At 41.3% G+C, this 15,577-nt stretch overlaps 1 protein-coding gene and 1 long non-coding RNA gene across 2 annotated transcripts in view; one reads left to right on the top strand and one right to left on the bottom strand.

The window, feature by feature from the left end:
* Positions 1-2,284: 2,284 nt before the first annotated feature.
* The window catches only part of ANKFN1 (ankyrin repeat and fibronectin type III domain containing 1), a 518,608-nt gene continuing 505,315 nt past the window's right edge, over positions 2,285-15,577 (bottom strand). Inside the window, exon 22 of the mRNA XM_047708413.1 lies at positions 2,285-4,542. Coding sequence (XP_047564369.1) covers positions 3,737-4,542 — 806 coding nt within the window. The 3' untranslated portion in view covers positions 2,285-3,736. The remainder of the gene's footprint in view (positions 4,543-15,577) is intronic.
* Positions 4,215-15,577, top strand: part of LOC125087770 (uncharacterized) — a 59,276-nt gene continuing 47,913 nt past the window's right edge. The window contains exons 1-2 of the long non-coding RNA XR_007123514.1: positions 4,215-4,423; positions 5,388-5,459. This is a non-coding gene — a long non-coding RNA (uncharacterized LOC125087770). The remainder of the gene's footprint in view (positions 4,424-5,387; positions 5,460-15,577) is intronic.

Genomic DNA, 15,577 nt, shown 5'->3' with positions numbered 1-15,577 from the left:
TGACAGAACTAGGGAACTTAAATCCACAGCAGACCCCTGAACAGCTCAAGTTGATAGTTCTCCAAGAGAACGTGAGTACGTCTTGGGTAGAGCATGAAGAACAAGGGGAGGGGGGTGGAGGGAAAGGAGTTGGGATTTTCTGGTATGCCTCTTTGTCTAAATTTGCTATCTTCAAGGGAAGAGCTAGCTGAACGCTCACCAGGGTGCACCTTTGCATGGCAGGATAACAATGAATGAGAAGCCAGTCCTCTTTCCCACTTGTCTGGCATGATCTCCTGGCAAGGATAGGGTAGGTGTTTGCCAGGTGGCTCCCAGACAAGGTCTTTTTAGGGGAGTACAACAAGGCTTCAGTCATTGCTTTTCATAAAGTGCTTTGGGATCCTTCAGGAATGGGGGCTGGAGGAATATTATTACTAACTGGCTTCAACTTTCAAACCAAATGGAACCATTTTATCCAGTGTAATTATTGCTTTAAGCATTAGTGAATGTTCTTAAAATGGAGTGGGTCTCATCTTTAAGTACCCACTTCTTAAAATACCCATTCCCTAGAGTAAATGTTTTTAATTACTGTTTCCCAGTTCCCCTCACCAAGTAAGAGGATGTGATAGCCTTGTAAAAGGTTGCCAAGCATATACATTGGTGACTTGTGTTTTCTAGGTTGTCTTCCTTTATGAATAGCCAGCAAGAGGGAAGTCAGTGATGTCTAGCCCAACATGCCCTATGATGGCCTGACTGAGGAGATAGGCTTTTGCCTCTTCTAAAACATCAATGAGAAGATGTACAGTGATGATGGCTATACTCTGTGAGCTCCTACTGGTCCAGGAATGTGTTTTGTTCTGGATTCTTTTGTTTTTCCAAGGGACTTGGAGTAGAGACAGACATATGGGAGGGCCTTGGTCACTGATTTTTGAGGGTTTTCACCAATGATGAGAGCTGGATTAATACAAGTGAGAGTTAAGAATGGTAGAAAAATTATGGGACAGGAGAGTTTCCTCCAGAGGCCCCCAGATTGGACTTAAAAAAAAAAAAGACAAAAGTTCATCATATCCAAAACAAAACAAAACAAAACAAAACAAAACCATCAAGATAAAACAAACAAGAAAACCAAAAAACCCTCAGAAGTTGTTAAGTCTTCATAATCCTGGACATAACAAATAAAGGATTGTGAATTAGAGAACATAATTGTCTCTCACAGGAATCTATTAATTTAAACGAGGCTCACAAGATGTTGCAAAGTGTAGGTACAGGTGGAGGGCACCTACTTGAACAAATACTGGCTAAATACTGAGGACATAACATCCACTTCTACATAGAAATATTGCTAGGAATATACATTTTCAAACCAACTCATTGTGCCCACTGAAATAGAAATGTGCAGTATTCGTTTCATGGGTATGCACCTCTTTTCCTCATAGAAGGTGAAAAAATAACCCATGATCCCAATATAAATTAGTGTGTTTGGGTTTAATGCAATTTTACTTCATGAGTCATTATTTGGTGCAAAGTGCCAGAACTTGCCAACCAAATGAGGGGCCAGAAGGGTGGGTCAGTCTCTGCTTTTGCTGCCTACTGAATGCCTCCCATCCAATTAACAGTCACAAGCTTCCTTCCATGCCACCAGAAAGGTCATGGTCAGAGAATCACTTGGTTTCTTAGTTTTTGACAATTCCAGCTTTCAACATATATAATCTGTCCCATAATTAGAAATAAGTAGAAACTGCATGCAGATGATGCTGTCATTTTTATTATTAAAGGGGAGTCATATGGTGTGTAATATTAAATGACATTTCTCTCCAATTTGCTTTTTAATTAACTTAGCTATTAACTGTGTGAAATTTGTTATTTCCTGGCAACAAGGAGCTCTGTGATAATGGAAATCTTTTAGGTAAAAGTTGAGAAAAGGAGCTGAATTTGGAATTAAAAGATAATCTACAAACTAGGTAAGTAGCCAGTAGACAATCAAAAGTTGACTACTGGTGTGTACCGATTCCCAATGGGCCAGCCTACTATAAAGGGAATGCTTCTGGGTTCTGACCCTGAGACTAAACTAGCTCTGTGACCTTGAGCAAGTTACTTAACCTCTTTTGGGTTTAATCGTCTCATCTGTAAATATAAGGACTTAGACTAATTTTATGGTCTTTTCTAGCTCTAACACTCCATATACATAGAGTTCACTCAGAACAGAAGAAAACTGCATTTTAAAATCCTTGCAGGCATGGAAAAGGAGCCACAGTGATTCTGCTCAAGAATCTTTGTGTGTGTGTGTGTGGGGGGGAGGTTCACTGAGTATAAAATCTCTTAAAAAAATAAAGATTGAGCTCTGGGCCTTAGTTTTCTAATGACCATAGGCCATGGGCCAAATCTGTACCTTTCCGCCAGGGTAATTATTTATGTTTAAATCAAATGTTTTAAAAATGGAAGGGATCGGAATAACATTGTGAACAGGGGACTTTGTATGAACTCCCATGAGGAGGAATGGTAGAACTGTGAGGACAGGGGTAGGGCCCATAAAGAGCAATATTTAACCCAAATGCCTATGAAGCAGAAAAGGACCATTTAGAATATCAGTAAACTGAATGAGTCTTGGCTCCAGGAAATAAGAGAAGGTTCAGGCCTTTTTTGAATATGCAGTGTGATTTCTCTTTGATTTGGGTTTCTCATTTGTGAGAAAGGCAGGTGAGAGGCATTGAGACCAAAGCACGAATTTCAGGTGTTTCAAAGTATAGCCTTGGAACCACTGATGTAGGGGTGCACAGATGTACCAGCGTAGCTGTAAGGACTCCATCAAATGCTGTGCCGTATCTGAAGGGAACTTTCTCATTCAATGACCTTCCAACACCTAAGAATCTGAGCAGACCCACTATCATTTTCAGAGACAAAGACTCATGGACTTACTTATTTTAGGATTGTAGAGGAAAAGCTCATCTCTCTCTTACTCCTCCTTGTCTTGTTTTTAACCTAGGTTTTCACTTAATTTAGCTATGTCCCTACACCTGAGTAATATTAAGGCCCATATCCATGCTTCAGTGGGAGATGAGTGTGTAGGAAGGGCTGCTTTGTGCCGTATTTTACCTTTGCAAGACAAAGCTAGAAGCAAAGCATCCTCTACTTTTGCATCTAGTGGCTTCCACACAACACCAAATGAAGAAAACGACTGCCTACTTAATCATATATTAGTTTCTGATGGATAAATTTGATTTGGTGACCAGCTGAGAACCCCGCACTTTGGAATGACTTGGTTTAGCTAACTGGGAACCTACAACAAGTCCACCTGACCTTGTGCCCTGAAGACCTGGGCTCCTTTCCCTTACACTCTTCTGAAGGTTCGCACCGGAAGGAAAAATAATGCTAATCTTACTTTGATCTCTAGAACTCCTCCCCACCAATCACAAATTCATGAAAGATACCTAAACCCAAAGGTCAGATTACAGAGCCAGCTGTAGAACTGAGGGTGGTTTTTTAAGTAGCCCTGCCTCCAACAAGAGTGCCTCCCAACCAGTTGGCATGTTTGAACCCTTGTGTCTAGGGCTCCATGTTGACACAAAAGCTCTTCTATACCCTGAACTGGGAACAACACTGGCAACTCTCACCTCCACCCAACTCTTTCCTAAAAAACAGGGCCTTGAACCTGTAACTTTTGGAGTTTTAACATTCAAACCATTTGAAAAGGGATGGAGACACAGTGGGAGCGGGATGGAGGGAGGGTGATGGAAAATGCGGTGGAAGGGGACCCTCCCTAAAGCGTGCTGCTTAGTATTTCTGACACTTGGGATGTGGTCGGGCCCTCAGGGCTTATCTCCGGACCCGTGGGGCTGGGCAGGCCAGAGTGGCTTCCTGGGGGTGGGCTCAAGGCAGCCCAGGGCTTTGAGTCCACCATCGCCGCAGAGTAGGGCTCCACGTAAATGCGGCGTACGGCGGGCCTCGGGTCCTGGAGGCTGCTCTTCCCCTCTTCAGGGAGGCTCGTGGTGTGAGCTAGAATCAGGCTCCGGGGCCCATCGGGGGCTGGTCGCAGCCGCTCGGCCTCTGCAGGATCGTGGGCCAGGCTGCAGGCCCGGGACGGGTGCTGCGTGTAAACGCCCTCGGACAGGGATAGCGACTGCGTCTCGCTGTGCATGCGCAGCCAGCGCTGATGGCGGCTGAAGCCGCCGTAGTGCTGGTGCTTGGCCGGCTTCCGCTTTCCCAGGAAGCCCAGCGCCGGCCGCGAGCCTGGCGCCATCTTGGCGTGGTTCTTGGACGCCAAGCACGTCAGCGTCAGGCTGTGGAGGACCTCGGCGCACGAGTGGTCAGGGTCTGGCCCCAGGACCCGGCCCTGGGGGTCCTGACCCGGCCCCAGAGGACTCTTCATGTCATGCACCTGCAGGACGTCGGGGGCGCTGCCACTTAGGCCGCTTAGCGCTTGCTGGGCGATGTCGTGTGATGACAGGTACACCAGGTCCAGGTCTCGGGGGCTCAGAGCATCACTGGAGTCGTAGTCGCTGTCGGTGGGGAGGAAGACTTCTGAGCAGCCTTCTTCATCAGAACAGGGCTGTGAATCTGCAAAGCCTGAGACCCGGGTTAGAAAAGAAACTCTTAGCCTGGGCCTGCTTCATGGGGTAGGATCTGTGTGGTTGAGCCCTCCCCACCCCTGTGCCTAGAAGAGCCCTGGGCTTCCTTGAACGGTCTCTCTGCCCCTTGAAGGTAGTCATCATTTTTGAACAAGGGGCCCCACGTTTTGGTTTTGCACAGGGCCCTTTAAATTATGTAGTGGGTCCTGTGCTTAGCTTAAGGGAAAGGAGGGAGAGGAACTTGGACAGGTCCAACCTGGATAGTGGCAGAGGGTAATGTGTCCTTATTCCCCATGTGCACTTTTATTATTGGCTGGACATGTGTAGAGAGGATGAAACAGGAAAGAAAGCTGAATGTTATTCATTCATTTCCTATCCTTATTTCAGAGATAATTTTTGCATTCGATAGAGTAGTAGGAACTTAAAAGGTTGGGGGTGGGGAGAAGAGGTGACACTATGGGGACTGAAGTCAGGTTAACTGGGTTTCAGATCCTAGCTATCCTCCACCTACTTGTTCTGTGATCTTGGGAGAGTTACTTAAGTTCTTTGAGCTTTAGTTTTCTTATCTGTAAAATGGGGATGATAATAGAACTTCTTCCCTAGGATGACTGTAAAATAGAAATTGATTATGTTTATAAACATTTACCCCAGTTGTCAGGTGTTTAAAAAGAAAAAAATAAAAGCAAAAGTAAGGCCAAAGAAAAAACAAAAACAGAAGTAAAATGAGAGGCAAAAATAAGCCTCAAAGTGCATACTACAGTGACCATAAATGAGCCAGAAGTTTAATTCTTAGATATTTGTCATTTAATGCACTAGTTGTTTATATCTTTTTCTTCCTTTCAGCCAGGTTGTACATTTTGGTGGGGCAAGGACTGTCTTTAAATCCTTTGAATTTCCCATGGAACTCAGCCCAAGGTAGGTACTTGGTAAATACATGCTGATTTTGAAAGCATATATTTATTTGAAAACATGAAAGCGCTCTTAAAAATATTTATTTGAAAACATGCAAGTGCTCTTAGAAAGAAAAATTGCTGGGGGCACCTGGGTGCCATAGTCAGTTAAGAGGTCGACTCCTGAGGTGGTGATACTGGGTTTGTGAGATGGAGCCCAGCGTCGGAGTCCATGCTCAGCACTAAGTCGGCTCAAGAGTCTCTGTCACTCTCCTGCGGCTCTCTCTCTCTCTCTCAAATAAATGAAATAAATTAAAAAAAGCAAATGAAAAATTGCTAATTTACAAATCAGGTAATCTCAATTTAAAAAAAATCTCTAGGATTTTTAAGTAGAATTTAGTAAACTTATGTTAAAAGTCATCTGGAAGAGAAAATTTATGAGAGCAGCCAACTTTTTTTCCTTTTTCAAAGATACAATAGGGAGGAGCTGATTTGCCAGATACCAAAAAATAACTACATTTAAAAAAAAAGATTTTTATTTATTTATTTGGCGGGGCGGGGGAGACGGAGAAAGAGAGAGAGAGAGAACAAGCAGGGGGAGTGGCAGAGGGAGAAGCAGGCTCTCCACTGAGCAGGGAGCCCAATGTGGGGCTCAATCCCAGGACCCTGAGACTATGACCTGAGCTGAAGGCAGACGCTTAAGCAACTGAGCCACCCAGACACCTCCAAAAAATACTAGAGATTTGGTAGCTACAACTTTGTAGTATTGGTGTATAAATGGACAGATAGACATGTAGAACAGAAAAGTAAAGTCTACAAATAGTGGTAATTCTGTGTGATAACGTGGTTAAGATAACATTTCAATGTAGGGAAGTGAACAGATTATTCAGGATATAGTGTTGGGACAACTGGCTATCCCTTTAGCAAAATAATTAGAAAAAAATCCTATGTCATGGCAAATATAAAGATAAATATCATTTAGCTTAAATGTGACAGGCAAACCCTAAAAGTAACAGAAGACAGTATGTTTGTAATTTTAGGGTGGCATGGTCATTGTAAGCAAGACATATCCTAGAAGTTAGAGAAGTGACAAATTTGACTGCATCACAGTTCAATACTTTGTAAACCACATGATACTATAAACAAAGTAAAAAGGTAAGTGATACATTGGAAGAAAACAGTAATATTATGTGTAACAAAAGGTTAATAGCCAGAATATCCAAAATTTTCTGTAAATCCATAAGAAAACAATCCAGATGGGCAGATGAGAATCAGTTCTTCAAAGAATAATTAATACGAATGGCCAATAAACATACTAAAAATATTCAACTTTAGATAGACTATAATTACTCACTAGGTGGTAGTGAGGGAAATGGATGTTGAAACAACAGGACATATTTTTGCCCATCATATTTGGTAAAAATGAAAAGAGTGATAATCTCATGTGTTGGTGATGTGTGGGGAATCAGGGACGCTCACAGAAGGATGTTGGGAATATAAACTAGCACAGCTCTTCAGATAGCGTTCTGGTACACTATATTAAAAATGTGCATATCATTGTCCCAGCAAGTCCTTTTTTAGATATCTGTGTTTGAGGAATTGTCACTCTGTATACACGGAGACATTTACAAGTTGTTACTGCAGTGTGATTTATAATAGGGAAAATGAGAAAGAATCCTGTGGCTGAGGCTGTGTGAAAGGAAGACTTAGAGGCACCAAAGTATTAAGAAAAGAAAAATCGCTTACTTGCAAAATTCTGCAAGGGAGTCCAAATTCAGGACTGGCTTGCTGATTGAAAAATACAACAGGTATTTAAAGTAAAAACCCACAGGATTAAAGGTTGTAGTTATATTGTTCATGGTGGAAAATCAGATGTGATTATCATAAGAATATTGCAGACTTCAGGGAAAATTTTTGTTTTGTTAAAGAGTTAGTAATTTACACAAACAGGATTAAGGTTTCTTCTATTTTAGGAAGTAGAACCAGATGTAATCCCCCCCCTTTTTTTTTGCTTGTTTGTTTATTTCAGGGTCAGGGCGTGAAGTGCTTCTTTCTCTTTTTCCTGACTATGGAAGATGATGTGTGTGCTTACTCATTGTCAGGGCAAGATTTCAGTTTTGTTGTCTCACTGTTGGCTGCTACCCAATATTTATTATCCTTTTTTGGTTACAAATCTTAAGTTTTCTTTGAGACAGTGATACACTCATGTAAAAGACCACAGTTTTTCAGCTTCCTTTGCAGCTAGGTATGGCCATATATATAACTAAGTTCTGGCCAATGAGTTAGAACTGAAAGAACTATATGAAACTTCTGGAAGGCTGCATAAAGAGAGCTGGCTAGGCCCATGAGGCAGCCTTAGGGAAAAAAAGCCACATGCTAGGGTGTTAGAGCTGAAAAAGGGAGTGTGGAATCTGAGGACCATGGAGTCCACATTACCAACTATGAATTGTCTGCCTCTGGGCTTCTTTCAAACAAGAGAAATAAAGTGTTTTGTGTTCATGACACTCTTATTTGGGTTTTTCGTGACATGGATCCAAACATAATCCTAACTGATGCACATCTGAATGTCTTACTAGGAGGATGGTTTAAAAATTTGGGCACATCTGTATTATGGAATATTGTCCAGCAGCTACAGAGGAGATCAACCCATCTACCGTTCTCTAAGTCATGTTTACTGAAAAGGCTCCCTTTCCTAATTTTCTGAGGTCTACCCATCTGTTCAGGGGTTCCCCCAAACGTAGCCTTCTTTAAGAAACACTCCCCAACTATCCCAGAAAAAATTGCTCACTTGTCTGCATTTCTCTAACACTTCTTGCTTCTATTATCCTTTGGCATTTAGCCTGTATAGACTTATATTATTAGTTGTCTTTTTTTAATGCAAATATAACATCCTGGATTCCTGGTTAGATCAGAGCCCTCTTAGGGCAGATATATTTAATTCATCCATTCAGTCAACAATGAAGATTCTGTTTTGCTTGAGCTCCTGCTCTAACAGAAGCACTGTTCTTGATGCCCAAGTAAATATAAAATTAATAAGAAATGACCTATCTCCAGAGAGTTCACTGTTCTAATGAAAGAATAGGGCATGTATGCATCCATGAGACCAGGAGAACATATATTTTGTAAGAGAAGTTTAGCAAATATGATGTAGGTTTATAGGAAAGAGATTGCATTTCATTGGGGCAGGATTGATAAGGTACTCTATCATCTCTTACTTATTTATCATCTCTTATTTATTATTTATTATTTATTCCCTCATTTGTCCCTATTCTCTAAATTGTTTTATTTCTTCATCCACTTTCAAAAAGTGGTTTAGGCAGCTATTAATATGCAAATGAGGATTAGAAACCAGAGAGGAAGAAGAACAGTACAAATGGCCCTACTTGACTATAAAAAGGGAACAGGAAAGGAATTTGGGGGAAATCAGACTACAAAAGTAAGATGCCAGTGATTGCACTCTAAATTTAAATAATTTATCCTAGGAAAATGAAGGCTATATCCATGCAGGACTTGTGCATGAATGTTCATAGCAATTTTATTTGTATTAGCCCCAAACCAGAAGCTGCTCAAATGTTCTTCAGTGGATGGATTGTTAAACTGTGGCACATCCATACTATGGACTACTACTTACCAATAAAAATAAAGAATTCCATTTATGTAATATTCGTGAAATAATTACAGAGATGAAGAGTAATAGTAGCAGGGATAGAGATGGGGGGAATGAGTAAGGCAATAAAGGGGGAAGAAGGAGTTTTGGGTGATGGTACAGTTGAGTATTTTGGTTATGGTGGTGATTACCCACGGCCATCCATATGATAAAACTGCACACAGCTATACAAGTAAGCCCGAGTGCTTGTGCGCGAGCGCATGCACCTGCATACACACATGCGTGGACAAGTGTCTGCATAACTAGTGAGATCTGGTTGTGGTGTTGTATGAGAGCTGTGTTTAAGTTGTTGATGTTGGAGAGGTTGGGGGAAGGGTACATGGGAATTCCTGTACATTTCTTTGCAACCTACTGTTTCTCTAATTATTTCAAAGTAAGTGGTTAAAAGAGGGAGATTAATTTTTTAAAAGGTAGGGGAGAGCCAGAAGAGAATAGTAAATCTTAGATAAGGAGTTTGTACCTAATTTTGTACCCAGTGGGTAGCTACTGAAGAATTTTGAAGAAGTAATTGACAAGTTGAGAGCTGTGATTTAGGATAATTCTGTAGCAGGTAAGATGTAAGATGAACTGGATGAGGAGGAAATAGACAGATGGGAGGCCAACCAGGGGTCTGAGGTCTAAGCTATGTTTCTTTTAATTTTTTTTTTTTTTTTCAGATTGTAGGGCTGTGCAAGAGCAGAGGTTATGTGGAGGAAAATAGAAATCCAGGGAAATTACTCATGCAAAGATGCTTACTAAGCACCTGTTTTATGCTAGGCAGATAGGGTATCTGCTTTTAAGCAACTCACAGTGTGTGGTTTAAGATAAATAAGTCAAAAAATATAAAAGATTAATATCAGATAGTGCAAAGTTCCATGAAGAAAATGAAACTGGGTTTCAGGTAGAGAGTGATTTGGGAGGAAGGTTCTTTTGCTAATGTAGCCAAGGGAGGAATCCCTGTAGAGAAGGGAGTCTGGGTGAGACCTTGAGGATCAGAAGGAATCAGCTATGTGAAAGTCTGAGAGAAGAGTCCTAGACAACTTGGAGAGGTAAGTGTAAAGGCCCTGAAATGACCAGCAGGTTTCAGGGCTCAGTGTCTGAATGGCGGTATCTGCCTTAAACTGGAAGAGTTAAGTGCAGCAGGGTTAGGCAGTAGATTTGGGCTGGGTTGGGCAGTGGAAGAGGTGGTAAATTTAATTTGGATAGATTGGCCAAGATACCCTGGAGGAGATGGAATGAGAGCCTGGGTTGCAAGGCTGAGGGAAGATGTTTGTGGGTAGAGATGAAAGAACTACTGGAAGGGAACCGTTGAAGATACAAGAATGGTAGGCTGATGGACATAACAAGAAGGGGTGATCACTTGTGAGCACCAGTGCTAGCACTGGTTTTTAGTGAAAAAGAGCAGAAGGGCATAAGGTGGGGAAGAAGATAGATATGGAGAGATTTTCATGCTAGAAAAAGAGAATTGGATAAAGTCTTGGGCTGAAGGAATTTAATAATCTTAAAACAAGTTTTAGACAGCACTTTTCCTCATCTTTTGTGAGAAAAACTGGGCATTGCAAGTAACAGGGTCTCAGAACTATGGGTTGTTTTTATAAGAGGTTTTTGGGGTTTTTTTGTTTGTTTGGTTTTTTTTTTTTTAAGATTTTATTTATTTGTCAGAGAGAGAGGGAGAGAGAGCAAGCACAGGCAGACAGAATGACAGGTAGAGGCAGAGGGAGAAGCAGGCTCCCCACCAAGCAAGGATCCTGATGTGGGACTCGATCCCAGGACGCTGGGATCATGACCTGAGCCGAAGGCAACTGCTTAACCAACTGAGCCACCCAGGTGTCCCTATGGGTTGTTTTTGATGGTGGTAGCAATAGGTGCTGTCTGTGTGATGAGGAAGAGAAATTAACTGAAGATTTGAAATTGGGCTGGAAGTAAGATCTAGAGAATTGACTTTAGTTGAGCTTCTCTGTCTGATCAGTGTTTCTGTTCAGCTGGTCACATGTATTCATTTGTGCCTACACTAGTAATAACAATACCTGACATTTTCTTAGTGCTTACTGTGGGCAAGCCATTATGCTAGGTAGTGTAGGTCCTTCATCTTATTTAATGTGTATAACAATTCCCATTGTGCAGATGAGAGTATTAAGTCTTAGGCTTATTACACTTTTAAATTTATACATAGCTGATAAGTAGCTGATAGGAGCTCACATGCAGATTTGTCTCACTCCAAAGACCTGCCTACTGCTGTTCACGTTAGCATTTTCATGGCTTTCCATGGAAGCTTCCTGAGGGCTGGGGCCTGGTTCATCTAATTTAGTTTGTGTGGGACCCACACAGAGTTCTATTAATTAAATTCTTAATAAGCACTTCTTGATGTTGCCGCTGCTAGAGAAACATGTTAGGTTTTATGTTAGTTTCCTGTGGCTGTTATAGCAAATCACCACACACTGGGTGGCTTAAAACTACAGAAATGTATTCTCTCACAGCTCTGGAAGCCAGAAGTCTGAAATCAAGGTGTCAGTAGGGCTGCACTCCCTTTGGAGGCTCTAGGGAAGAGTATTTTCTTGCCACTTCCAGCTTCTGGTGGCTATTGGCATTGTCTGTGGTGGCATCACTCCAGTATCTGCTTCTGTCTTCACATGGACTCTCTTCTGTCTCTGATAAGGACACTTATTATTGGATTTGGGGGTCACCCTGATAATTCAGGATGATCTTATCTTAAGATCCTTAATTACGTCTGCAAATAAGGTCACATTCACAGGTTGTAGGGGTTAAGACTTGGACATATCATTTTAGGGTCACCATTCAATCCCCTAGAAGTCTGATAGTAAAAATGACTGTTACAAGCAGCTGTTGAGGAGTCTATGACACTTTCTTCCCCTTTCCAATCCAAAGTCAGGTAGAGCAGTTTGCACTTTGACCTCTCAGCATACAGATATTGAGCATTTATTGTTTGCAGGGGACTAAGGAGTATATGAAGGTGTTCTTCAAAGGTCTGACCTTCTAATTTTCAATGGGGAATCATATTTTAGGACTCTTAGGAAGTACCTGTGCTGATTTCCGCAGGTACAGTTAGTTGCTTAGTTCTCTTACCTCTTCTGGCATTTTATTCATACCTCTGTTATTGCATTTATCAAGGTTTATTATAAACTACTCATTTACATGTTTATCTCCATTATTGAACCATGAACTCTAGAGGGCATGCACTGTATCTTGTTTATCTCTGCTCATCTAATCTGAACATGGATAGTAGGCCATAAGGACCTCCTAACAAGACTGTGACTTAATCATCACTGTGTCATTAGCCTCTTGTCCTGTTTCTCTGGTGCATTCAACAAAGTTCTCAGGTATGTTGAATTGATTAAAACAAAAACAAATACTGAAATCTGGGAGTATAAAAAGAGTTGTGAGATTTGATTGCTTCTTAAAAACAATACTGAAAGCAGCCTGGAAGGAGCTAATTTACTTAATCTGCCACAGAAGTTCCTGAAAAAAATCACCTAAATCATTTCGCTTTATATTTGGTGATGCTTGACTTAAGAGTCAGCCTAATTGTAGCAAAAAGAACAAGTATCTTAAAATCAGATAAACCTGGGGTAACGTCCTGTCTTGCTTCTTACTGTGTATGTGATCTTGAGCAAATCACTTAGTGCCTCTGAACCTTTCATCCTCCATGGCCTGTATGTAATCCATTGCCTGTTTCCAATAGGTACTGTGGTGATTAAATCAGGTTGTTAGAAATACTTTAAGTGCCACTCTTCCCTTCAATATTTAGAGAGTAACTAGAAAACATATTGTGAATATTACATATTAAAATACAAACCAGTAATCAGATAAACTTCCAAGTTTTTTTTTTTTTTTTTTTTAACTTCCAAGATTTTGCTGTGAGAATGCTGTTGATAATAAAGGAGAATAATACTCTCTTGTATGGTCTTGTGCTGGTGATCATCTAGTTCAGTCTGTATTTCCCAGCCTTGATTTAGCAGTGAATTAGTAAATGATATACCTTCTTTACCATAGCTCCTAAGAGCAAGGGAAACAGGAGATAAATTAAAAGAAGAACTAGTTACAACTGTCATACCCAAGGAGAGGAAAATGGGCTTGGGTATGGAGTGGTAAATATTATCTTGTAGGTTCATGGGCCCACAGTTGGGAAACACTGTTCTAGTGGGAATCTAAATATTTGACTTCCATGGTGGTTGTATTATTTATTATAAGACTTAGTGGAACCTATTGCTTAGAGTGGGATACCCCTCCCAGAACAAGCTGGGAAAATCTCCAGGATGCCAGCCAGGGCACTGAGGAGAGTTTCCAGGGACTTAGGCCACTGCCACTCCCTCTCTTCCTGGAAAAGAATGCAAAGTGCAACTTCCATCCCTAGATCCAGGCCATATGCTCCATTAAGCATTTTAGGCACCTTGCCTAGTTGTTATTTTAATAAACCTTGTTGTGCTCCTCAATTTCCCTTAGAAGGCCCACTGGGCAGGCTAGCATTGGTAGAACCTTGAGTTTCCCCTCTGACTGACCCAGGAGTTGTTTGATTAAAGTTCTGCCCATAGTATTAGTGCTGGCTTAGGAAGCTTGGCTTTCTTACCATTGTAATGGGTGTTGCAACTCCTGGTCTCTGTGGATCAGGCCAACAACAGCAGAGTAGAGTTGATGTGGATTTTGAGGGCGTTATGTGGAGATGACATTTCAGGAAAGAATAATTGATTTAAAGCTATTGCTTCTCTCTTAAAGGCAGGGGGCATGGCAGGACAGAAAGACAGAAATAATAAGCAGTATTTGCCCTAAGAAAATCTGTCTTCACCTTTTTAATGTACCACTGTCCAAATCTGTATTTTTTAATATGCTTCACTGAATCTATCCAGTGTGCTTGAGTAGAATTTAAATAATTTATAAATGAAGAATTAAAATAAATCTCATCCGGTCTTGGGTAGAACCTCAGGGGTTGTTCACCTTCTGATTTCCCAAGAGAAATAATATCTACAGAATCCTGTTGGTTTTATTGAACTGTTTATTTTATACTATAGTGTTCTTAACATTGTCTGGGAAAAGGTTACAAGGAAGATTTACATTTGGAAGATCACGATAATCTTCAGATGCATCTGAAGGAAACAACGCCCCCCACCCCTCTGTTGCCTCACCCATGCGTCACTAGGAGAAATAGCAGTATTGGAAAAAAAAATTGCTGCTGCCTGTGACCACTATACCCACAGAAAAGGAGTGGGAGAGAAAATACCCATGTGATGGACCAAATCGTTCCACCCCCTGCCTTGAGTTGCCTTTTCTAGGAGCCAACTTTCCCCCTTGGGTCCTTGGGAGATGCTCAATTTTAATTGACTCAGAGGAGTTCTACTTTGTGTTTGAAAACCACAAGGAAATGGGAAGTTAAGTTAAAGAGTTCCACTCCCCCCTTCCCTGTCCCCCAACACATGCAGATACACAAAGACAAATCTAAGGTACTCAACAGCCTTAAAACAGAATCTTGGGCTGGCAGTTTTGTGATAGACTGTACTTCCTCCAACAGGCTCCTCAGAAGTTAGGTGAACCCTACCCACACAGAATGGAATTGTATTGCAAATTCTGCTCTGTGGGCAACTCACTGGGGATGTTCCTCTAAATAGGATTTTTTTCCTCCTCATAAATGGTTTCCAAATAAAAGTAGCACACTAGTACAGAGGACAGAGTATGCAGAAGCAGATTTCATTGCTCTGAAAAGCTTTTGCTTTTGTGAGGGGATCGGACCTAAATGTTTCTCCCCAGTTTTCCTGTCACTGGGTTCCATTTTTTCATTTGCTTTCCTCCACGTCTTTGTGTTTCACGGCCCATGGAATCTTGGCTTCAGAGAAATAAATGGACCCAAGAGAGAGTTATATTTTAAGGAACAGAATGATGATCGCTCACATTTTAGATTAATAATAAAATCCAAATGTAATTGGCCAGATCCTCCCAGTAGAGAGTGTTTGTAACCCGTCATCTGGCCATTATGAGAGTTTGGCACTTCTGTGGCACAGGAGAGGCCACCCTCATACAGCCAAGGGGACCTCCTTAGGACCCTGCAGCCAAGAGAACATTAAATGGTGGGAAGGTTCTGTGAGCAGAGAGGGCAGGCAAGGGCTATGAAGGTGGAAGGGGAATTGAAGAGTTGTTTGCAGACTTATGTAAATTGTGGAACAACAGAGGGAATATCTATCTTGCCTTTAAAAAAATGCCCTTACAACCCTAGACCTCTCTAGCTACTGCCCTCCCTCACTCTTCTTTTTCATAGCCAAGATTCTGAAGAGTGTATCCTTACTGGTTCCATTCCTTTACCTCCCATTTACTCCCTGATCTACTTCTGTTGGGTTTCTCTCTCCTCCCCTTCATATACCACTGTCATCCAGATTACAGATGACTTAGTTGTTGAAAAGAAAAATAATCCCACAGAAGCTTTTCAGTTTTATTTAACCTCTCACCATTGTTTGACATGCTTTAATTTTTGTGACACTACTCTCTTGTTTTTT

The sequence above is a fragment of the Lutra lutra genome, chromosome 16, assembly GCF_902655055.1.
Source record: "Lutra lutra chromosome 16, mLutLut1.2, whole genome shotgun sequence".
Lineage (NCBI taxonomy): Eukaryota > Metazoa > Chordata > Mammalia > Carnivora > Mustelidae > Lutra > Lutra lutra.
The sequence above is the reverse complement of the archived record's forward strand: the minus strand, read 5'-3'. Positions and strand labels throughout refer to the sequence as shown.